At 36.6% G+C, this 19419-nt stretch overlaps 1 protein-coding gene across 1 annotated transcript; it reads left to right on the top strand.

Annotated features, from left to right (window-relative positions):
- Positions 1–5230: 5230 nt before the first annotated feature.
- Positions 5231–6710, top strand: LOC110722859 (triphosphate tunel metalloenzyme 3-like). The gene has a single exon (XM_021902162.1). It carries the CDS (start codon positions 5884–5886, stop codon positions 6502–6504), a length of 621 nt encoding a protein of 206 aa, XP_021757854.1. The 5' UTR covers positions 5231–5883; the 3' UTR covers positions 6505–6710.
- Positions 6711–19419: the final 12709 nt, after the last annotated feature.

The raw sequence follows: 19419 nt of genomic DNA, 5'->3' as shown, positions 1-19419 counted from the left end.
CTGCCGAGAGTCCTTTACTGACTTCTCGGCCTCCTTTTTCTCACGGTGATCCGCGATGTATTTTTTCAAGTATCCCTTCCGGACCATGTCCTCGATCTGGTCCTTCAGCTGGATACACTCCTCAGTGTTATGTCCCGGAGATTCGTGGAACTCGCACCACTGATTTTTATTTTTTCGCTGATACCACTCTGGGAGTGGTCTCGGCTTTCGGTAACTCTGTTCTTCCTTCGTCACGCTGTAAATTTTGGCGCGTGGAAGAGAGAGCGGAGTGTAGGACTCGTATCTACCTGTGTATGAGGCAGATTTTTCCTTCTTCGGCTCGTTGGCCGAAGATTGTTCCGAGGCCTTGGCCTTTCCCTTTGTCCTCTAGCCTTGGCCTTCAGACAAGGGTGTTTGTTTTTGCTTCCTTCCCTCAGATTGAGGTTGGGTTTTTGTTTTGTTCCACTCTTCAGCTCGGATGAACTTATCCGAAGCATTCAACGCCTCCTCCAAGGTCTTGGGTGAATTCATGACCATGAAGTCGAAGAACTACCCTGCTCTGAGGCCGTGCTGAAGGGCGAAAACTGCTAGCCCTTGGTCCAGCTGAGAAATGCTGGATGACTCGTTGCTGAAACGGGTCAGATAATCTCGGAGGCTTTCAGCCTCCCCTTGCTGCAGACCCATGAGTTCTGCAGTGGTCTTCTCTCGGCGATTTGCCGTGGAGAACTTGCTCCTAAATTTGGAGAACAGATCGTCCCACCCTGTTATAGAGCCTTGCTTCACTCCCTTGGAGATCCACGCTTGCGCGACCCCCTTGAGAGTGGTTGGAAAATATTTGCACCAAGTCGCTTCGGACCTGGGGCAAAGATGCATATGAGCCTCATACGAGGCAATGTGATCCTTCGGATCCGAAGTCCCATCATATGTGATGTGCGACGGTATTTTATGGGAACGTGCTCTTCCAGTATCCATTGCTCGAATGGGGAACTGGTGGGTAGCATAACGGCCTTGCCTTTGTTCCTGGCCGAAGGGACCGCGCTCCGCCCTCTTAGAGAGGTAGGAGTGGTTTTCGTCCCTGGCTGGGAAGTCTGGGCCTCGGCTACAGGGAACGAGAGGCGGCTGTGCACGCTCGGCTCCCTGCCGCCGAGTCGGTCGAGTACGCTTCGGCGAACAGTCTCAGGTTGCTCTCGGCGAGCAGATTCTGGCCGAGAAGCTGAGCTGCTGCTCTTATGCGTTTTTGGTTGAGAGGTTGAGGATCCTCTGAAAAATTGAGGGTTCTTTTTCCTCTCTCTTTCAGTTCTCCAGGTATCCTCTTCCCACTTTTCCAGTTCCCGGAAGGAGGGAGGTTTCCCACCATCATGGTCTAGCTTCCTCCGCTGATGCCGGGTATGCGGAGGAGTTCGATCGCGAGGTGGAGATATATTTTGTGCCCTCATTGCCTCCATGAGCACTGCCAGCGCTCTCGCCACCTCCTCCGAGCTGGGCCTCGTCAAAGGGGTCCTCGGCTGAGTGTGGGAATGAGAGCGGATGGTCGATGGTTGGCTTTGGGGCACTGAATGAGTCCTATGATCGGACTGGCCTCTGTTAGACCGAGAGGGACTCGGCCTATGATGAGAGTTGTGAATTACGGGAGAAAGGGAATCCTCCCTGTATGATCCTCCCCCCGAACTAGCACGCTTGGGAGAGTTCCGGTCCGGTGAGGGTGATGGTGTAGGAGTTTTAGGCCTTTCGCCCGCTCCTTGACGGAGGCTTTTGCTCTTGCGGTTCTTAGCCATTGCTACTAAGATGATTGCAAGATGATTTTGATTAAAGATTTGGCTTAAAGATTTTTGAAAGTCTTCCCCACAGACGGCGCCAAATTGTTTCGGATGAAAACAATGGGACCTTGCCGAAGGTCCGATGAAGTGGTGAAGACTGGATTCGGTCCAAGTGATGTTGGGCCGAAGGTTTCCTGCACAGCAAACACACGTAAACTAGCCTCGGGGGTGTTGCCGAGGAAGGTCCCTCCGATGCTAAAGTCAGTACAGTGTGTAGAGAGAGAAAACTATGCAAGAGAATTAATTGCTTGAGGCTTTGTGTATTCCATGTACAAATGTAATATTGATGGCTTTTATACCTTTGCATATATGGAGAATGTGGGCCTTGGCCCAATTGACTTGCCTTGTGGACTGATCTTGACTTTAGCACAATTGGAGAGTTGAACATTGACCTTGGGCTTTTAATTGGATCATTTAATGACTAGGCCCAATTGGACTAAATTGGACCCAAACAATTATCATCCATTATAGGGTTGGGGATATGGTTGGCTAATTAACAACTTATCTTTTTAACAACGCTAGTTAATTCACCCCATTATTGAGTATTGACCTTGCTTAAACTTGGTAAAAACGATTGAGATTGTTAACATGTAATCAAAACTTTAAGCTAAGCCTTCATCAGATTTTGAATTAAACATAATTAGTCTTTAAAACAACAAGCTTGCTCGAATGCTCGGTTTCACAGTATATCTATAACATTGTAAAGGTCAAAAGTCTATAAACTTTAAATTTGACAATTAATCGAATCATAATATACTCGTTTACATGTAGATTTAAAAAATAGTTATGAATACTAACAATATTGAATGAGTGTAACAATATCTTGTAATTATTGATAGATCTCTTTTCCATAGATTGATAGATATATAGATAATAGATAATTTACAATAATTATCACATAATCTACTTGATATATGATGGAACAATTGAACAAATAACAAGATCATACCACAATCACAAGAAAAACACTAATGTACTGTTTTATAATCCATATATATTAAATTATTTCGTAGTTCATACAATTAAATATCATGATGAATTAATTGGTAGTTAATCTACAATAGTCTATTAGTCTTTATTTGATATTTTACTCACTCCATAGAAAATATTACTCCATACAAATGAAAAATATTTTAGATCATTGGACGATTATTCTTCCTTAGAAGGTGTGGGAGGATTAGCACCTCCTCCGAATCCAGGGTTAGGCAACAAAGGTGGCAATGGAACACCCCCTCCACCACCACCACCAATAGGTGGTAAAGGCAACAAAGGCGGTAGTGTAATACCTCCTCCACCACCACCAATAGGTGGTATTGGCAACAAAGGTGGTAATGGAACACCCCCTCCACCACCTCCAATAGGCGGTATAGGCAACAAAGGCGGTAATGGAACACCACCTTCGTCTTTGCCACCACCTCCAGCAATAGTAGATTCCTTTGGAATGGATCTGCCACCATATCCAATCCCAAATGAGAGTGTCATGCATAGAATTAGGGTTATATATTTGAATCCTAAGATCTTTGAAGAATAACTTTTTGCCATGGTTGGTTTAAGTTGTGTTGTGTTTGTTTTGGTTGATTTGTGTTATATGTTAAAAAGAGTAAAATTGTAAGGCATTATATAGTGGTATGTACGTACTAGTTGTTGGAGGAGGGCGTTATATATGCTTATAACTCCTTAGGAGTAATGTAAGTATATGTTTTGAACGGTGGATACAAAATTTAATAGCACTTAATTTGTTTTTGAAAGTCAATATATAGCTTAATAATGCTAATTAATTTGCCATAAGTTATTTTTATGGTGTAATTTACTCCGTAACATAAAGTGCACCATCAAATCATCAATTTTTATGTTGAATTTGCTTAGCAAGCCATACTCACTCATTATACGACGTTTAATGAAGGAGAATGTTATAAGCAAGAATAATCAAGCTACGCACAAGTAGTAATTCTTAACGGGAAAGATCATAGTTCATACTCCGTACAAACTAATTTAGAGTTACCATTAATATCCCAACTAGCTACTAAAAGAGCTACGGTATTTCTTGCACGTTAAACATGAGATAACATAAAACTATCAAACAAAGGGATCATTCACTAATGTAGTAAAAATTAGACAAATACAAGTAACAATTTATAGATATTATCATTCACTAACATGCCATATTAAAAACCAACTTAGTAACCAACTAACCAAGCACACATACATAAAATAAACTACTACTCCGTCGTAGTTGATCAATTAATTAATCTCACGAATTCTCTGTTATCCTACGCCTCGTAACCTCCTCAATCCACTTCCTCGCGAGTTCCAGTAACCAGGGTGCTACGACCCTCCCAGCAGCTGCAATAGCTGGGCCGACAATCGGTATTTGCTGCACTAACTCTGTTACCAGAGTAAGTCCAGATGATCCGAGTATAAACCACCAGAAACTCATTTTTCGAACTATTTATCAGTATTTTCTACTACTTGAAACTTTTTGGATTATATTTTGGTAAGACGTAGAAAATGCATGCATATATATAGAGTGAAAATGTGCAGGTTTTTATTTTTTTACTTTTTTTATGCATGGTAAACTCTTGAGTTTCTAAAGATAACACAGTACAATTAATAATGGACCAACTACCACTGTTCCTAGGAAGTTGATTTTTTTTTTATTGCTGCTCGACGTTTACTCTAATCTAAACCCGAAAAATAAAATTGGAGCTTTTGAATAATTAATAAAATTAAATTAGTGTAATTCCTAACAAGGTTTGGATTAGTACAATTGTACAAATACAACTAATTATACTATTACCGAGTGTACGAATAATACAAATGGACTTATTGATTAGTTGATTGTGTTTTTGAAAATACAAAGTTTAAGTTTTGAGTAGCTTATTATATGTGCTTAGTTGTTTGGTTATTTAGGATGAAAAATGAAATATTGGTACGAAATGCTTGGGTCATTTGTTGTTTCATTTGTTTGGTTAACTAGAAAATTTTAGAAGGAATAATGATTTGTAGCGTTCCAAGGAAATTGAAATTCTCACATAACAACTTATAAGTGATGTTATTTATCGGACCCTTAATTATTCACCATCTAGATCCAATGAAATGTAAATTCTCTAACATCAACTAGCTAGATACGTAAAACTTTTTTTGTTAAAAATTAAGTATCTAACCAAAAAAAAATGCTTCTTATTGAAATTAAAATTTTAGCTTGTTGAAATATGTACAATTAATTCTCAATGCAACTTAAAAAAGCAATGTCGTGAACTCGTGATGGTCGAAAAAAATCAATAATACTCACTCTATCCAATTTCCACCCACTTCCATTTTTGGAATCCTAAACCGAAACTAGAGTCACAAACTCTAAGGTCCAAATTTGTGCATAATCTGTTTCCAATTACCCTCTCCATTCCTATTTAATTGACACAATTCTATTTTATTGAATACGTACTTAAATTCATACACCATCCGTCTCATATATAACTGACACTAGTTTACTTACAACTATTATGAAGTTACGCAAGATTCTAATCCATAAAATCTTTTTATTATGAAGTTATGAGATATTCTAATCCAATAGAATCTTTCTCCTTTTTAAAAAAAAAAAAATCATACTACGTCATCGTAGCTATTCTAATTTCTAAATCATGACACGGTTTATATATCACGACCCAAAGCCAAAATAATTTATTCCCTCATAAAAATTTCCAAATAACCCAACCCGAATCTAATTAAACACAACCCAACCCAAACCGAACTATATTGTGATCCAACCCGAATTGACGCTTCTTCTTGCGTGCCTTTCGGTTAGATTTGATTTATGCTTTACAAACACAAAATCAAACCCAGAAAACAAAATCATTTTCAGAAGAAAACGAGAGAGAATAATGCTGAGAAGAAAACCAACAAAAATCGAAGTAAAATTAGAAGATAAAGAAGAACTCCAACAACTCCAATCACGCTTCACCACGCCTTCTTCCACCTCCGACACCACCTCCTCCGCCGCCGCAACAACCACCACCACCACCACTCTTCTGCAACACTTCGATCGATCTTCCTCCAAACCACAACGAATCGGCCTCTCTTCCCCTTAACAATGGAGGTCGAAGTCAAGCTCAGACTCCCTCATTCCGCCGCACACCAATCTCTCTCCTCCGTCCTTTCGCCGTTTCTCCGGCGAACCCACTTTCAGCACAACGTCTTCTTCGACGGCGCCAATTCCGAGCTTTCTGCGCTTCGTGCTGTTCTTCGATTGAGGTTTTATGGCGAAGATCCCCAAACAGCAGAACGCTGCGTTTCGAGTCTTAAAGCGAAAGCTATTCTTGTTAATGGGGTTAGTAGAGTTGAGGAAGATGAGGAAGATGTTGATCCGTTTGTGGGTCGGGAGATTTGGGCTAACCCGAATCTAATTGGGTTGTCGGATTCTAGGGTTTTGAAGAGGGTGAAGGAGGAATTTGGGGTTAAGGATGAATCTGGGTATGTTTGTTTAGGAGGATTTAAGAATGTAAGAGGGGTTTATGAATGGAAAGGGTTGACATTAGAGTTGGATGAGACACTGTTTGATTTTGGGACTTTGTATGAGATTGAATGTGAGAGTTCTGAGCCTGATAAAGCTAAGGAGATGATTGAAGAGCTCTTGAAGGATAATGGGATTCCTTATTCTTGCTCTAAGATGTCGAAATTCGCCATCTTTCGATCCGGGGAACTTCCATTGTGAGTGGTGTTGGATTTCATTGCTCTGCTGATACTTTGTTTAATGCTATTTGTATGCTTGGCTTTATGATATGGTCTTTTGTTAAGTGTAATTCTACTTTGATATTGATTATATGATTGAGATATTTCATGAATTGAACTTGAACCGCTTATGTATTGTATTTGCTTTGGTCTAATGGTATGTTAATTACATTGTTTGATGATTGCTCAGCTCTGTTTTCGCAAATGATAATTGATAATTGTTAAGTGCTTGGTAATTTGGTTGATTCTTCTAGTTCTTTACATATGATGAACCTCATCTTATCGGCTGCTAGAGGCTATGCTCTTTATTGCATTTATGCCTTTAGAAATAGTAGTGTCTGAATGATGAAAGACGATATAAAAAATGTACAAATATTTTGTGCTATCACAATTTAGATCTTGGAATGGCAGTTTTAAGTTGAGTGGAATCTTTTTCAATGCTTAATTATTGGGATTGATGGTGTAATATTGTTGCTAGATGCTGTTGAGGCATGATTGTATGCCTTGGATGCACAAGAATGCTATCACGTTCTAACGATTATTATACATATTTTGTGATGTTGTGTGCTTGCTCAGAGATTGTTTTGTCTATTGGTAGATACAATTCTGATTATGTTTTGGTAGCCATAGAGTAAAGTGTTCATATATTAGCCTTTTTTTTTTTCTTCAATCTAGGATTGGAAAGATGAGTTTAGGGAATAGCAAGTTAGCAACAAAGACTAGGTCTTTTTTTGGTAGAAATATTAGTGGCTAATGGGTTAAAGATTGGCCTGAATTGCCTTTACAACTCTTCACGACCAATGGAACATAACTTCGTATATATATGACACACCATAGCTAAAACAAACTCATTCTTAGTCTCTTAGAATTTTATAGATTTATTAATAATTAGTAGACTTAATATAGTTCCAAATAACCGGCCTTACGTGAGTAGTGTGACATCCCTCCTCGTTCACTTTTTAAGTGATCCTTTAAAATTAGGAAAAAATACCTTCATTAATATGAAGTTTATCTCGTCCGTCAAAAATAATCTTTAATTTGAATTATTCTCCATCACTCCCAACTTTAGGGTATTAATTAATAATTGAAAATGAGTACAAATTAATAATTGAAAGATTTCCCTTTAGAATAGGAATAATAGACAAATTATATACTTCCTCCGTTCTTTTTTACTTGATCCGCTTTGACTTTTACACTATTCATCACATCTCCTTTGACTGTTTTTTGTGAATGATATGTAAGAAAAAATATATTCATATGATATCTTTTTTAATTTGTCTCAATAAGTACTATCGTAATATACAACTTTTATAATTTTTACTTATGAAAAATTAAAGTTATTGATCACTAAAGTTTTGCATTGGCAAGCGTGATAAAAGAAACAGGTCAAGTAAAAAAAAACAGAGGAAGTATAGATTTTTTTTTTATTATTTTATTTTATTTTTTATTTTTTGACAACAAACTAAGGAACAACACTAAGTAGTAAAACTAATTAAATCTACCCTACATCTATTAGCAATGTCATTGAAAGGAATGGTGTCCTTCGAACAAGTGTATTATTTTGATAGCGGGTTCAGAATTATTAGAAAGCTAATATATTCAGTAAGGTCAAGTGATCAGAATGTCTGGGTGGAGGCCGCTTCCGATCAGTAATATTAATATAATTAGTATTACAGCTTAATCTTGACTGAACCCTTCGGGTCACACACAAGCAAAATATACGAACCGACTCGACGAATTAATTCGGAAGAAATTAATTCGTCGCCCGAGTGTTAAATATTTAGACGTCGGTAATTCGAGCTTGGAGCGTCGAAACCGAGCGTCGGAAGTCGAGTCAAAAATAATAAAAAGACGAGACGCGCAAAATAATAATAAATCGACCATATTCCCAAAATACCCCTAGCATCGGAGTGCCCCGAGCATCCGAATGCTAGGGGCAAAAATGTCCAAGCATAGGTGGCTAGCAAGCGCTCCAAGCCGAGCCTAGCATGGCTGGCTAGGTGCGTGCTAGCGCACCATGCTAGGAGCCACAAGCTAGCAGCAGCTAGGCATGCTAGCAGCGCATGCTAGCATCGCAAGCCTAGCAGCGCACGCACAAGCAGCAGCCCGCACCAAGCGTGCGAGGTTTGCGCGCACAGCAGCAGCCCGCATCTTGGTGCGGGGCTGGGCCTCGTGGCTGGGCCATAGGGCCGATCATATAGGGGAAGCTTTAGGAATATGGAAGTAAGTGGGTGAGGGACATGTGGCACAAGGAGAGTATTGAGTGGGGAGCAAGTATGGTCCCCTACTCTCCATGTGGTCCTCACCAAACCATTTCACATGGTAATGTCACTTGTAGATTTATTATTAGTTTGCAATTTTAATTTAATTTAGCTTTAAATTAATTTGTGGAATTTCATGATCCCACATTGATGGGATAGAAATTCCCACTCATACTTTCCTCTATAAATACCAACCTTGGGATTTGGAGTAAAGTGCTTGAGTGGGAGTTAGAAAGAGCATTCCTTATTTTGGGAAAAACTCTTAAACTCCATTAACTCCAAGGTAGCGGACCTAAAAAGTCGTGTTCGTCCTTTGTGGGTGGATACCGTTGGAGGCACGGCATTTGCGGTGCTCAAGGCTTTCAAGTAAGAGCCCGTTTTGAGAGGGCGAAGCTCGCTTCAAGGGTATGATTCGTTCTTCCTTTTCTTGTATTTATTTATTTACTTTATGGTTTTATTAATTACGAGTGGTTCCTTGGGTCGGGGTTGTTTCCCCGGTGAGTCGGACTCACCAAACCCCAACAGTCATGTGCTTTAGCAACTTGGTCTCGGCCAACTTTCCACATGATGCATGTGATAAACAACCCTCCTTCTTGTAACAAATCTTGTATTGTCCATAACAACCGTATTTCCCTCCTTTTTGGATGTTGGATTAATTGAACAATGGCAAGTGAGTCAGTGAACAAGACAATTCGTTCGTGACCTTTCAGTTTTGCCCACTTTAGAGCAGCTACACAAGCTAAAAGTTCTGCATGAAGAGAAGAGACTGTTTTTCCATAATTACCACCACCTTCCATATATGTTTGATTGTCCACTGAGTATGCCCATCCCGTGCCTGCATTTCCACTTCTCTTGTTTCAAGAGCCATCCACCATAATGGTCACCTCTAATCTAGCGTCTATTGAATGATTAATATCCTCCCTCTCGCAGCCAATGTTTACTCTCTCAAAATCAAGTGGTGCACCATTTGACATTGTTTCCTTTACCCTAAGAGCATCACTGCCATCCACCCTGTGCTAGACAGATAAGCTTCGCATTGCCATATTGTAATTTCTGAACAGATCCGCAAGGTACCCTCCTTCATTACTAAAGACCCTTCCATTCCTAGTTAGCCAAAGACTCCAAAGAACCCCAATGAACGTCCCTATTCGTTCACTCTTCTTTCCATCCTCGCTATGAAAAAGCAGGATATGATTCTGAATCCAGTGTCTCAAAGGAGTAGATTCATCAATTTCAGAGGAAATACGCAAAGGGCAATTATGCCAAGCATACATCACAAAAGAACACATCCTAAAGATGTTGAAGATCCTCTTGTTCCATACCACAAGAGTCACAGTAATCCTCTATATTTATACCCTATTGGGCTAAGTTTGACTTAACCGCCAAGCCATTCATCACTAGCTTCCACAAGAACAAACTCCATTTTGGCGGTATATTAAGCTTCCACATGAGGCTATAAAAGGTATAGTCGGAACAATCATCCTGCTGCAAGGAAAAATCACTTAGTAGAAAAGCATAACCTGTCTTAACAGTGTACATCCCGGAGGCATGGTGCCTCCAATAAAGCACATCCTTCTCCTCGGTAGAAGGCAGCTCCATCTCCAATATCTTCTGTGTCGTACTCCATTTAAACCTGTCCCTAATAATTGCCACATTCCAAGATCTAGTTTTCTGGGAGATCAAATCTTTCACTCTCCCCGAACCAACCCCCCTAAGAAGTTGGTTAGACTTGAACACCGGAGTCGAACCTTGGACCCATCTCATATTTGCAACCTTCACCCTCTCACCATTCCCTATCTTCCATTGATAACCTTTAACCATTTTATTCGCCACATTAAACAAACCACGCCTGCCCAAGAAGCATTACCACGGAGACTTGTCCTTGCATTCCCCGTACAGAGAGCAAGTGTGAATTGGCTCTAGGGACCTAGCCACTAACAACTAGGGGGTTACAATGCATGCAAGTCACCTGTTTGAACAAAAGAGCATCGTTTAAGCAGATTATGGACCTAATACCTAGGCCTCCCATACCCTTTGGCCTCTGAATAATCTTCCGTTTTACCCAGTGCATACGCTTTTCTCCCCTATTCCCCCACCAAAAACGAGCAATTAGGGAATCAATCCTGTTGGTAATCGATGTCGGCAACTTGAAACATTTCGTCACATGTGAAGAAATACTGATGAGAACAATGTTTATCAAAATTAGTTTTGCCGATTGTGACAAGTTCAGAGCTGCTCAATAAAGGATTCTAGGGCAAATAATATATAGATTTGTAGATAAAATAATGATTTTTCAAAAAAAAAAATGTAGAGTTTGTTAGAAGGGAAAAAAATCTCACTTTAGAATAGAATATAGATAGATCATTGGTATAGATTTGTAGATAATTAATGATTTTCTGAAGAAAAAAAAAATGGCAGACTCATCTTCATTAAACACTGAAATTCCCCCAACATACTAAGAGATATTAAGTTTATGGGTTGTTCATCCATACCCATTTTTTATTTTTGTTTGTAACTGTATGAATGTAATTATTCAAGAACGTGCGCGTACTACTCTTATTGTACATGTATTGAATCTCGTTCCCAAATTGTATGGCATGATAATGGTGTTTTTGAAGAGCGTAAGAATTATACCGTTAATATTGAGTTGTTAATACTTAATTCACTCATGACATTAAATTCTTTGCGGATTTCACAAATGCTAAAACAAAAATGTGCTTCTTGAATACATGTACAAATGCTAAAACAAAAATGTGCTTCTTGAATACATTAAATTCTTTGCGGATTTCACAAATGCTAAACCAAATATTTATTTAATGTCTAGAATATAATTTTTTTTAGTGAAGGATTTTATTTTTATTTTAATGTTATTAATTTTATTTTACTATGCAAATGTGCAACCACTTCATGTATTTAATTGTGAAAAAATCAACTTGAATACGAAGATAACTAATTGGAAAGATAACATTACCCAGAACGTGAAGGTAAATAAATCAGAGTTTTCTTACACCCCACCCTTAAAATTTTTTTTTTAATGAGATGTCTATATATATATTTATATATTTCATGTAATTTATTAATACATAAATAATTTTAATATAATTTATTTCATGTTAATTGAACCTAGTGTCTGAATGATGAAAGAGGATATAAAAAATGAACAAATGTTTCGTGCAATCACATTTAAGAGTGAAGTTACGATTTTCTATATAACAGCATAAAAAATTTGTAGATGTAGCTTCTTGTTTTTAAGGATATCATTCTTTGATAAGAACTACATAATTTTGCTACGCAACCATACAACAATAATGCTAATTTGGGTGTTCTTTAATGATTGTGTAAAGAATTTTGGGGTTGTAAGAAAATGCTATTCATCTTTACTAGTTGTATGAGGTTGGATAAAAGAACTTAAACAAGATTAAAGCTGGAATGATTGTCGAAATTCGCCATCTTTCAATCCGGGAAACTTCCTTTGTGAGTGGTGTTGGATTCCATTGCTTTAATGATACTTGTTTTAATGCTATTTGTATGCTTGGCTTTATAATATGGTCTTTTGTTAAATGTAATGTTACTTTGGCATTGATTATATAATTGAGATATTTCATGAATTTGACTGCTTATGTATTGTATTTGCTCTGGTATAATGGTGTGTTAGATAGATTGTTTGATGATTGCTCAGTTGTATTTTCGCAAATGATAATTGATAATTGTAAAGTGTTTGGTAATCCCGTTGATTCTTCTAGTTATGTACATTTGATGAACCGCATCCCATTTATGGCTTATAATAGTGTCTGAATGATGAAAGTCGATATAAAAATTGTACAAATGTTTCGTGCAATCACAAATAATAGTGTCTGAATGGTGAAAGACGATATAAAAAAATGTACAAATATTTCTTGCAATCACAATTTAGATATTGCAATGGCAGTTTTAAGTTGAGTGGAATCTTTTTCAATGCTTAGTATTGGGATTGATGGTATAACATTGTTGCTAGATGCTGTTGAGGCATGATTGTATGCCTTGGATGCACAAGCAATTAAGCAAATGCTATCACATTCTAACAATTATTATACATTATTGAGATGTTGTGTGCTTGCTAAGAGATAGCTTTGTCCATTGGAAGATAAAATTCTGATTATGTTTTGGTAGCCATAGAGTAAAGTGTTCTGTGATTTTCCTTTTCCAGTAACTATATATCAGCCTTTTTTTTCTTCAATCTAGGATTGGAAAGATGAGTTTAGGGAATAGCAAATTAGCAACACTCCTGTCAAGACATAGAAATATTAGTGGCTAATGGGTTAAAGATTGGCCTGAATTGCCTTTACAGGTAGTCTTATGGTAGAGGTCATAGGGAAGTAACGATATTCTATGTGATAGCATAAAAAATTGTAGATGTAGCTTCTTGTTTTTTAAGGATTTCATTCATTGATGAAGAGCTACATACTTTTGCTACGCAACCATACAACAAAAATGTTAATTTGGGTGGTCTTCAATGATTGTGTAAAGAATTTTGGGGTTTCAAGAAAATGCTATTCAGCTTTACAAGTTGTATGAGATTGGATAAAAGAACTTTGACGAGATTAAAGCTGGAATGATTGTGGAGTTGTACTATAAGATATGATAATGGGAAGTGTTTTATAGTTTATACCAATAGCTTCTTGTTTTTAGCCATGGAATGATTTGTCTCTCTTTCTTATTTTATTCTCGTAAGTTTTGAGAGTGATACCTTAGCTCACTACATTTGGTGATGTGAAGGTGAACTCAGGAACTTGGCGCCACAGATTTTTAGCCTTTTAGGTACGACCTAAGGCAGTCTGAATTTGACAATTAGAACATATATTGATGGGGAATGTCAATCGAATGCCATGCTGAAAGCCATGATGTTTATAGTGTGTATATATTAGTCAAATGATGTACTTTGGGGGGTTTTACATGTTTGTAGATATATATTGAAGAGATGGAACAAACGTGGCCTTGGACATTTAGGGGGATGTACGTTTCATCTTAGATAGCTTATTCCTGGAAATTAAGCTAAAATAAGTTCCAACAAGTTCTCTTAAGTTCGGAAATACTCAAATGAGTCAATTTCAGCTTTTCAGGTGTAAAGTCTACACCCAGACTAGCTTTAACTTATTGGAACTGTACTTTAAGGAATTGGGGGGAAATGCAAGATTAATAACCAACCGTTACCCACTGGCAAAGTAATATGATAAGCTTGAAGACGCAGCCAGCTGGAGAACCGCGACTACAGATGAAAGATGAAGGGGAGTCCCATAACTTGTACAGACTTGACAATTAATGTTCAAATCCATAATAGAGCCTCACGACAGCATTGTGGTAAACTAGTAATGACATCAGGTTAGGGAAGTACCTAGCAAGTAGCAACTGTGTGAAATATTTTAGGACAGCACTCACTGACTAATGCAGACGTGGGCTCAGGCTCGCACACCTCCCCAATCCCCATTGAATTATGTAGTAAAACATTTTTTTTGGCTTTCCAGATTGCACACAATGCAACCCCCACAAGTCGTGATATAGTTTCACAAGATCAATAATATCAGATATCTTTTCCATGAACTCAGCAATCATCATTTGTCATCGTCCTCTCAAAACAAAATGGATAACTCCTTAGGTCATGTTTGGATTGGGGGTAATTAGGGGTGGGACTTTTCAAACCGAACCGTGAAACCGCCCGTTACCGAACCGAACCATCACGGACCGATCCGTTTATAAACCGATAAATATAAACCGAAAACCGAACTGAACCGTTCAATATCAAACCGAAACCGAATTGAACCGCTCAATGTCAACCCGTTACGGACCGTAAACCGATCACAAACCAAACTGCGCAAATCCGAACCGAAACGAAACTGAACCGAATGGTTTATAAACCCGTTAATGACCCGAACCGTTTATAAACCGAAACCGTTTAAACCGAAAAAAACCGTTTAAACCGAACCATTTGTAACCCGCTAACCGTTTAAACCGACCCGTTTATGAACCGAAACCGTTTAAACCGCGCGTATAAACCGAACCGTTATAATCCGCTAACCGTCTAAACTGAACTGGCATAACCCGTTAAACCGTTAAAATCGAACTGTTTTCGAATCGCAACCTGTTTAAACTAATCCGATTACAAACTGCTTAACTCAAATTGAATTATTTACAACCTAAATGGCTAAATAGTAAATACAATTAATGTTAATAAATGTAGATCTAATCAAACGGCTTAGGTTTATACAAAGGTTTATATCACCTAGATCTAGGTCAACGACATTATTAATATCGTTTTAGATTACTTATTTATTTTAATTACAAGATATATCATTTGTATCATTTTCATTCCAGTAATAATGCTAGTCCACCCAAATTATCTTCGTTGTTCCTTGATATTCATGATCATCCAATAACACTCAAAGCCTCAAAGGTAACATAAGATTGGAGATGTATGAGATTGCGTTACACAAGTGGCATAAGCATTAGAATATTACTGTACTAGTCAATAAGGCGTACAATCATTCACATTATCACTTTATAAAACTTTCTTATACAAGTATTTTGTAAAGGGGAGGACTAAAATGTTTATAAAACACATTTTTTTAGCTTTTCTTATATTAAACCAGATATTAAGTAAAAGAATTTTAATAAATACGGAGGCATCCCAAATCTGTAGCCACAATTATTTCATAACATTACCACAAATCCAGCAGATAAATAGCATTGAAATTAGAGTAATATCAACAAGCAATTAAAAAAAGTCACCATTTTCATTGATTAAAATTCACAATACATATACCAATACATAATGAAACTACTATCACTACTACCCAGATTAGATTTCAGATTTATCAACTGAAACATCATCAAGTTTAGGGTTGCAAAAAATGATACATTATAAGATGAAGGGAGGAGTGAGAATGTGAGTGATTTGGGAGCAGAATCTTGAATCAGAATCTTGAAGCAGCAGCACAGCACCCAAGAGCAGAGGAAATAGCAGCAACAAGCAGGAACCAGCACACGGAATAACATATCAGCAACTTATCAGAAGCAAGGAATAATATAAGCAGAAGGGACTCAGCAGGAACTTATTTTTGTTTTTCAAAATTGCTCTCAGATTTACGTTTATCGTATCATCATTGAGCAATGGCTGTTTTAACTTAAAACTTGAAAAATGCTGCCAACAAGTACATATACATTGAAGTCTCAACATAAATGACAAGGGCAACGATGATTCAAGAAAAATTAAAACAGCAAGCATAAGAAACAGCAGCAACAAAACTTATCATAAATTCATAACACAAAAGGCAGCAACACAACACCTCAAGCTGGCAGGAGGCAGGAACCAGCTCATGCAGGCAACAATATAGGCAATAACAACTCAGCAGAGACAACAACCAAAAGGCAAAAGCACTACCAGCAGGCAGCAGCTCATAACAAGTTCAAGCAACTTCAAAATTATAGCTTTTGTTTTTTTAAAATTGCTCTCAGATTTACATCACTGAGCAATGGTTGTTTTAACAAAAACTTAAGAAATGCTGCCAGCAAGTACCAAAATACATTTAACTATTTAAGTCTCAACATAAATGACAAGGGCAACGATTTTAAAAGTCTTGAAAAATGCTGCCAGCAAGTCTGAAAATAAATGACAAGGGCAACGATTTTTCAAGATAAAATAAACCACAATGAGACACAAATACCAGTTATGCAGATGAAGCACTTTCGGCTTCAATCTCTTTACCAATAAGGAGGACGTCTTCCTCAACATCCGCTTGATAACCACGGCACCAATTTTGGGTGGTAACCAATGCCTCAACATTCTTTGGCAAAAGTTTACCCCTATATCCTCAAAAAGAAAAAAGCATACATAAGAAAAGCTTAAACTTTTTCAAAAGTTTCCAATGAAATTATGAACCTATAAATAAACATGAGATGTTTATTTTACTAGCCCTAAACTAGCATTTATTTTATGCACATAACTGTAGAAAGTGACACAATTTGGTCTTTTGTTAGGTAAAAAAGCCAATAACCACATAATCTGAACAACCCATCATCATTACTTTTAAATCGAGCATAATAAACAACAAAACAGCACAAATCTACCATTTTCCCGTAAAAAACAAAAATACAATCAACAACAGATTTTAGGCATATTTCAACTATATTCAAGCAAGAACAACAACAATAATCAAATACAAAAACAGAAAAACTGTATTAAAAAAAAAAACGAAAAGGAAAAAGTAATTACCTTTGACGGCTTGAAGGAGATTTGAAGATGGAGAACTGCCTGAACTGGAGATCAAAAGAAAAAAATCAAGAATGTAGATTATTAGAACTTGAAATAAAAAAAAAACAGAAACGAAAACGAAAAAAATCGAAAAAATTAACAAAAAAATTACCTTGAGGTTTGACGGCTTGAAGGAGAGGAAGATTTGAAAAAAAAAAAAAAACGAGAATGGAAAAGTTAGAAATCAGAACTTTGGATCCAAAACAAAAATGAAACGAAAACAAAAACCCTAAATAAAAAAAGTAAAAAACCAAAACGAAAACGAAAAAAATCAAAACGAAAACAACAAAAATTAACAAATAATTACCTTGAGGTTTGACGGCTTGAAGGAGAGGAAGATTTGGAAAAAAAACGAGAATGGAAAAGTCAGAAATCAGAACTTAGATCCAAAACAAAAATGAAACGAAAACAAAAACCCTAAATAAACAAACCGAAACAAAAACGAAAAAAATCAAAACGAAAACAACAAAAATTAACAAAAAATTACCTTGAGTTTTGAATTTTTGACGGCTTGAAGCCTTCAAATTGAAGGAGAGGAAGATTTGAAAAAACAAAAAAAACGAGAATGTAAAGTGAGAAATCAGAAATGTAGATCCAAAACACAAATGAAACGAAAACAAAAACCCTAATTAGGATTTTTAGAAGTTGAGAAGTTGAGCTTGAGATTCTTGAGAATTTCAGAACGAAAGAGTGAGAAACTGAGAAGTTAGAGAGAGAAACTATGAGTGAGTAAAACGGCTGAATGGCTGATAGAGTGGGTTTTTTTTTTCTAGGTTTAGGTTTTACTTGTTCAGTTGATCTAACCGTCCATATTCAATCTCAACATCTAACCGTTCATTTTTTTTTTTTTTGTAGATTCCAGAATATTCATCTAGATCTAACGGTCTAGATTTTTCTTTGTGCTTTTCTAGGTCTTTTTGACCGTTTTTTTAATTATTTATTATTATTATTATTTTGAGGGATTATTATTATTATTATTATTATTATTATTATTATTATTATTATTGTTAGTATAATTATTTGTTAATATTATTATTATTACTAGTTTACTACTACTATTATTATAATATTATTATAATTATTATTATTATTACTATTATTATTATTATTATTTATTATTATTATTATTATTATTATTATTATTATTACTATTATTATTATTATTAGTTTATTACTTATAAGTTATAAATTGTAAGAAACGCAAATGTTTCAAAATTGAAATTGATTCAATACGACATAGTTAATGACTTAATGAGTTAATGCACATCAATATCTGACATCTCTATATGTATATTATATATATCTGTGAGTCTGTGACTGTATATCAGTATATATATATAATAAACTAATAATAACTTAATAAGTAATACTAATAACTAATAAAGTAATGAAAATCTAACCATTGTTTTTCATGGGCATTCAATCTAACCGTTGTATATTTGACTATTCGTACATTAGTATTGCATAATGATTTCATCACCACTTTAATTAGTGATTTCGTGATTTCGTCCATTTAACTTATTAAGTTGTTTGAGTTAGTAATCTAAATAAAGTAACAAACTAAATAACGAATCCATTTAATCTCGTGTAAGTTATAATTTATAAGAAATGCAATGTTTGGAAATGGAAATTGATTCAATACGATATTGTTAATGTATATGTGATTATAGATTAATTATTATGTATATCATATCGTACGAATGTACGGTTGGTATCATTATCATACTATCATAAGTATCATTGCCTCATTGAATTATTGGTATGTACTACAATCGATAAACATATTTACATATCTGATCATTAAAACTTAAAAGTTTAAAACACTTGTTGATCAATCTAATTGAATACTTGTACATTCTTAATTATCGATTTATCGTATTATAAGTATCAACTCATTAAATCATGGTCATGACGCGATCTTTAAAACAATCATGAATTCATGACCTAAACCGCTTATAAACCGAACCGACATGATCCAGACCGTTCATAAACCGAACCAATTGAACTGTGTAAACCCTCCACTAAACCGGCCCATTTCAAACTGAACCGACATGATTCGCACCGTTTATAAACCGAACCGATATTGACCCGGGTAAACCCGCCCCTAAACCGACCCATTTCAAACCAAACCGGCTTGATCCAAACCGTTTGTAAACCAAACTGACATTGACCCGGGTAAACCCGCCCCCTTAACCGACCCGTATCAAACCGAACCGACATAATCCGAATCGTTTATAAACCGACCCGCTTATGACCCAAACCGAATTTAAACCGCAAAGAAATAAACCGAAACCAAACCGATCCGTGACTAACCCAAACCGAACCAAACCGACCCGCCAGCTAAACTAAACCG

Source organism: Chenopodium quinoa, unplaced genomic scaffold (assembly GCF_001683475.1).
Source record: "Chenopodium quinoa cultivar QQ74 unplaced genomic scaffold, ASM168347v1, whole genome shotgun sequence".
In the NCBI taxonomy this organism is placed as follows: Eukaryota; Viridiplantae; Streptophyta; class Magnoliopsida; order Caryophyllales; family Amaranthaceae; genus Chenopodium; species Chenopodium quinoa.
Note: the sequence above shows the minus strand (reverse complement) of the source record. Positions and strands in the feature narration are given on the sequence as shown.

Bases quoted from the DNA above. Each gene is read 5' to 3' on its own strand.
- LOC110722859 (XM_021902162.1), top strand. From the start codon at position 5,884: ATGGAGGTCGAAGTCAAGCTCAGACTCCCTCATTCCGCCGCACACCAA.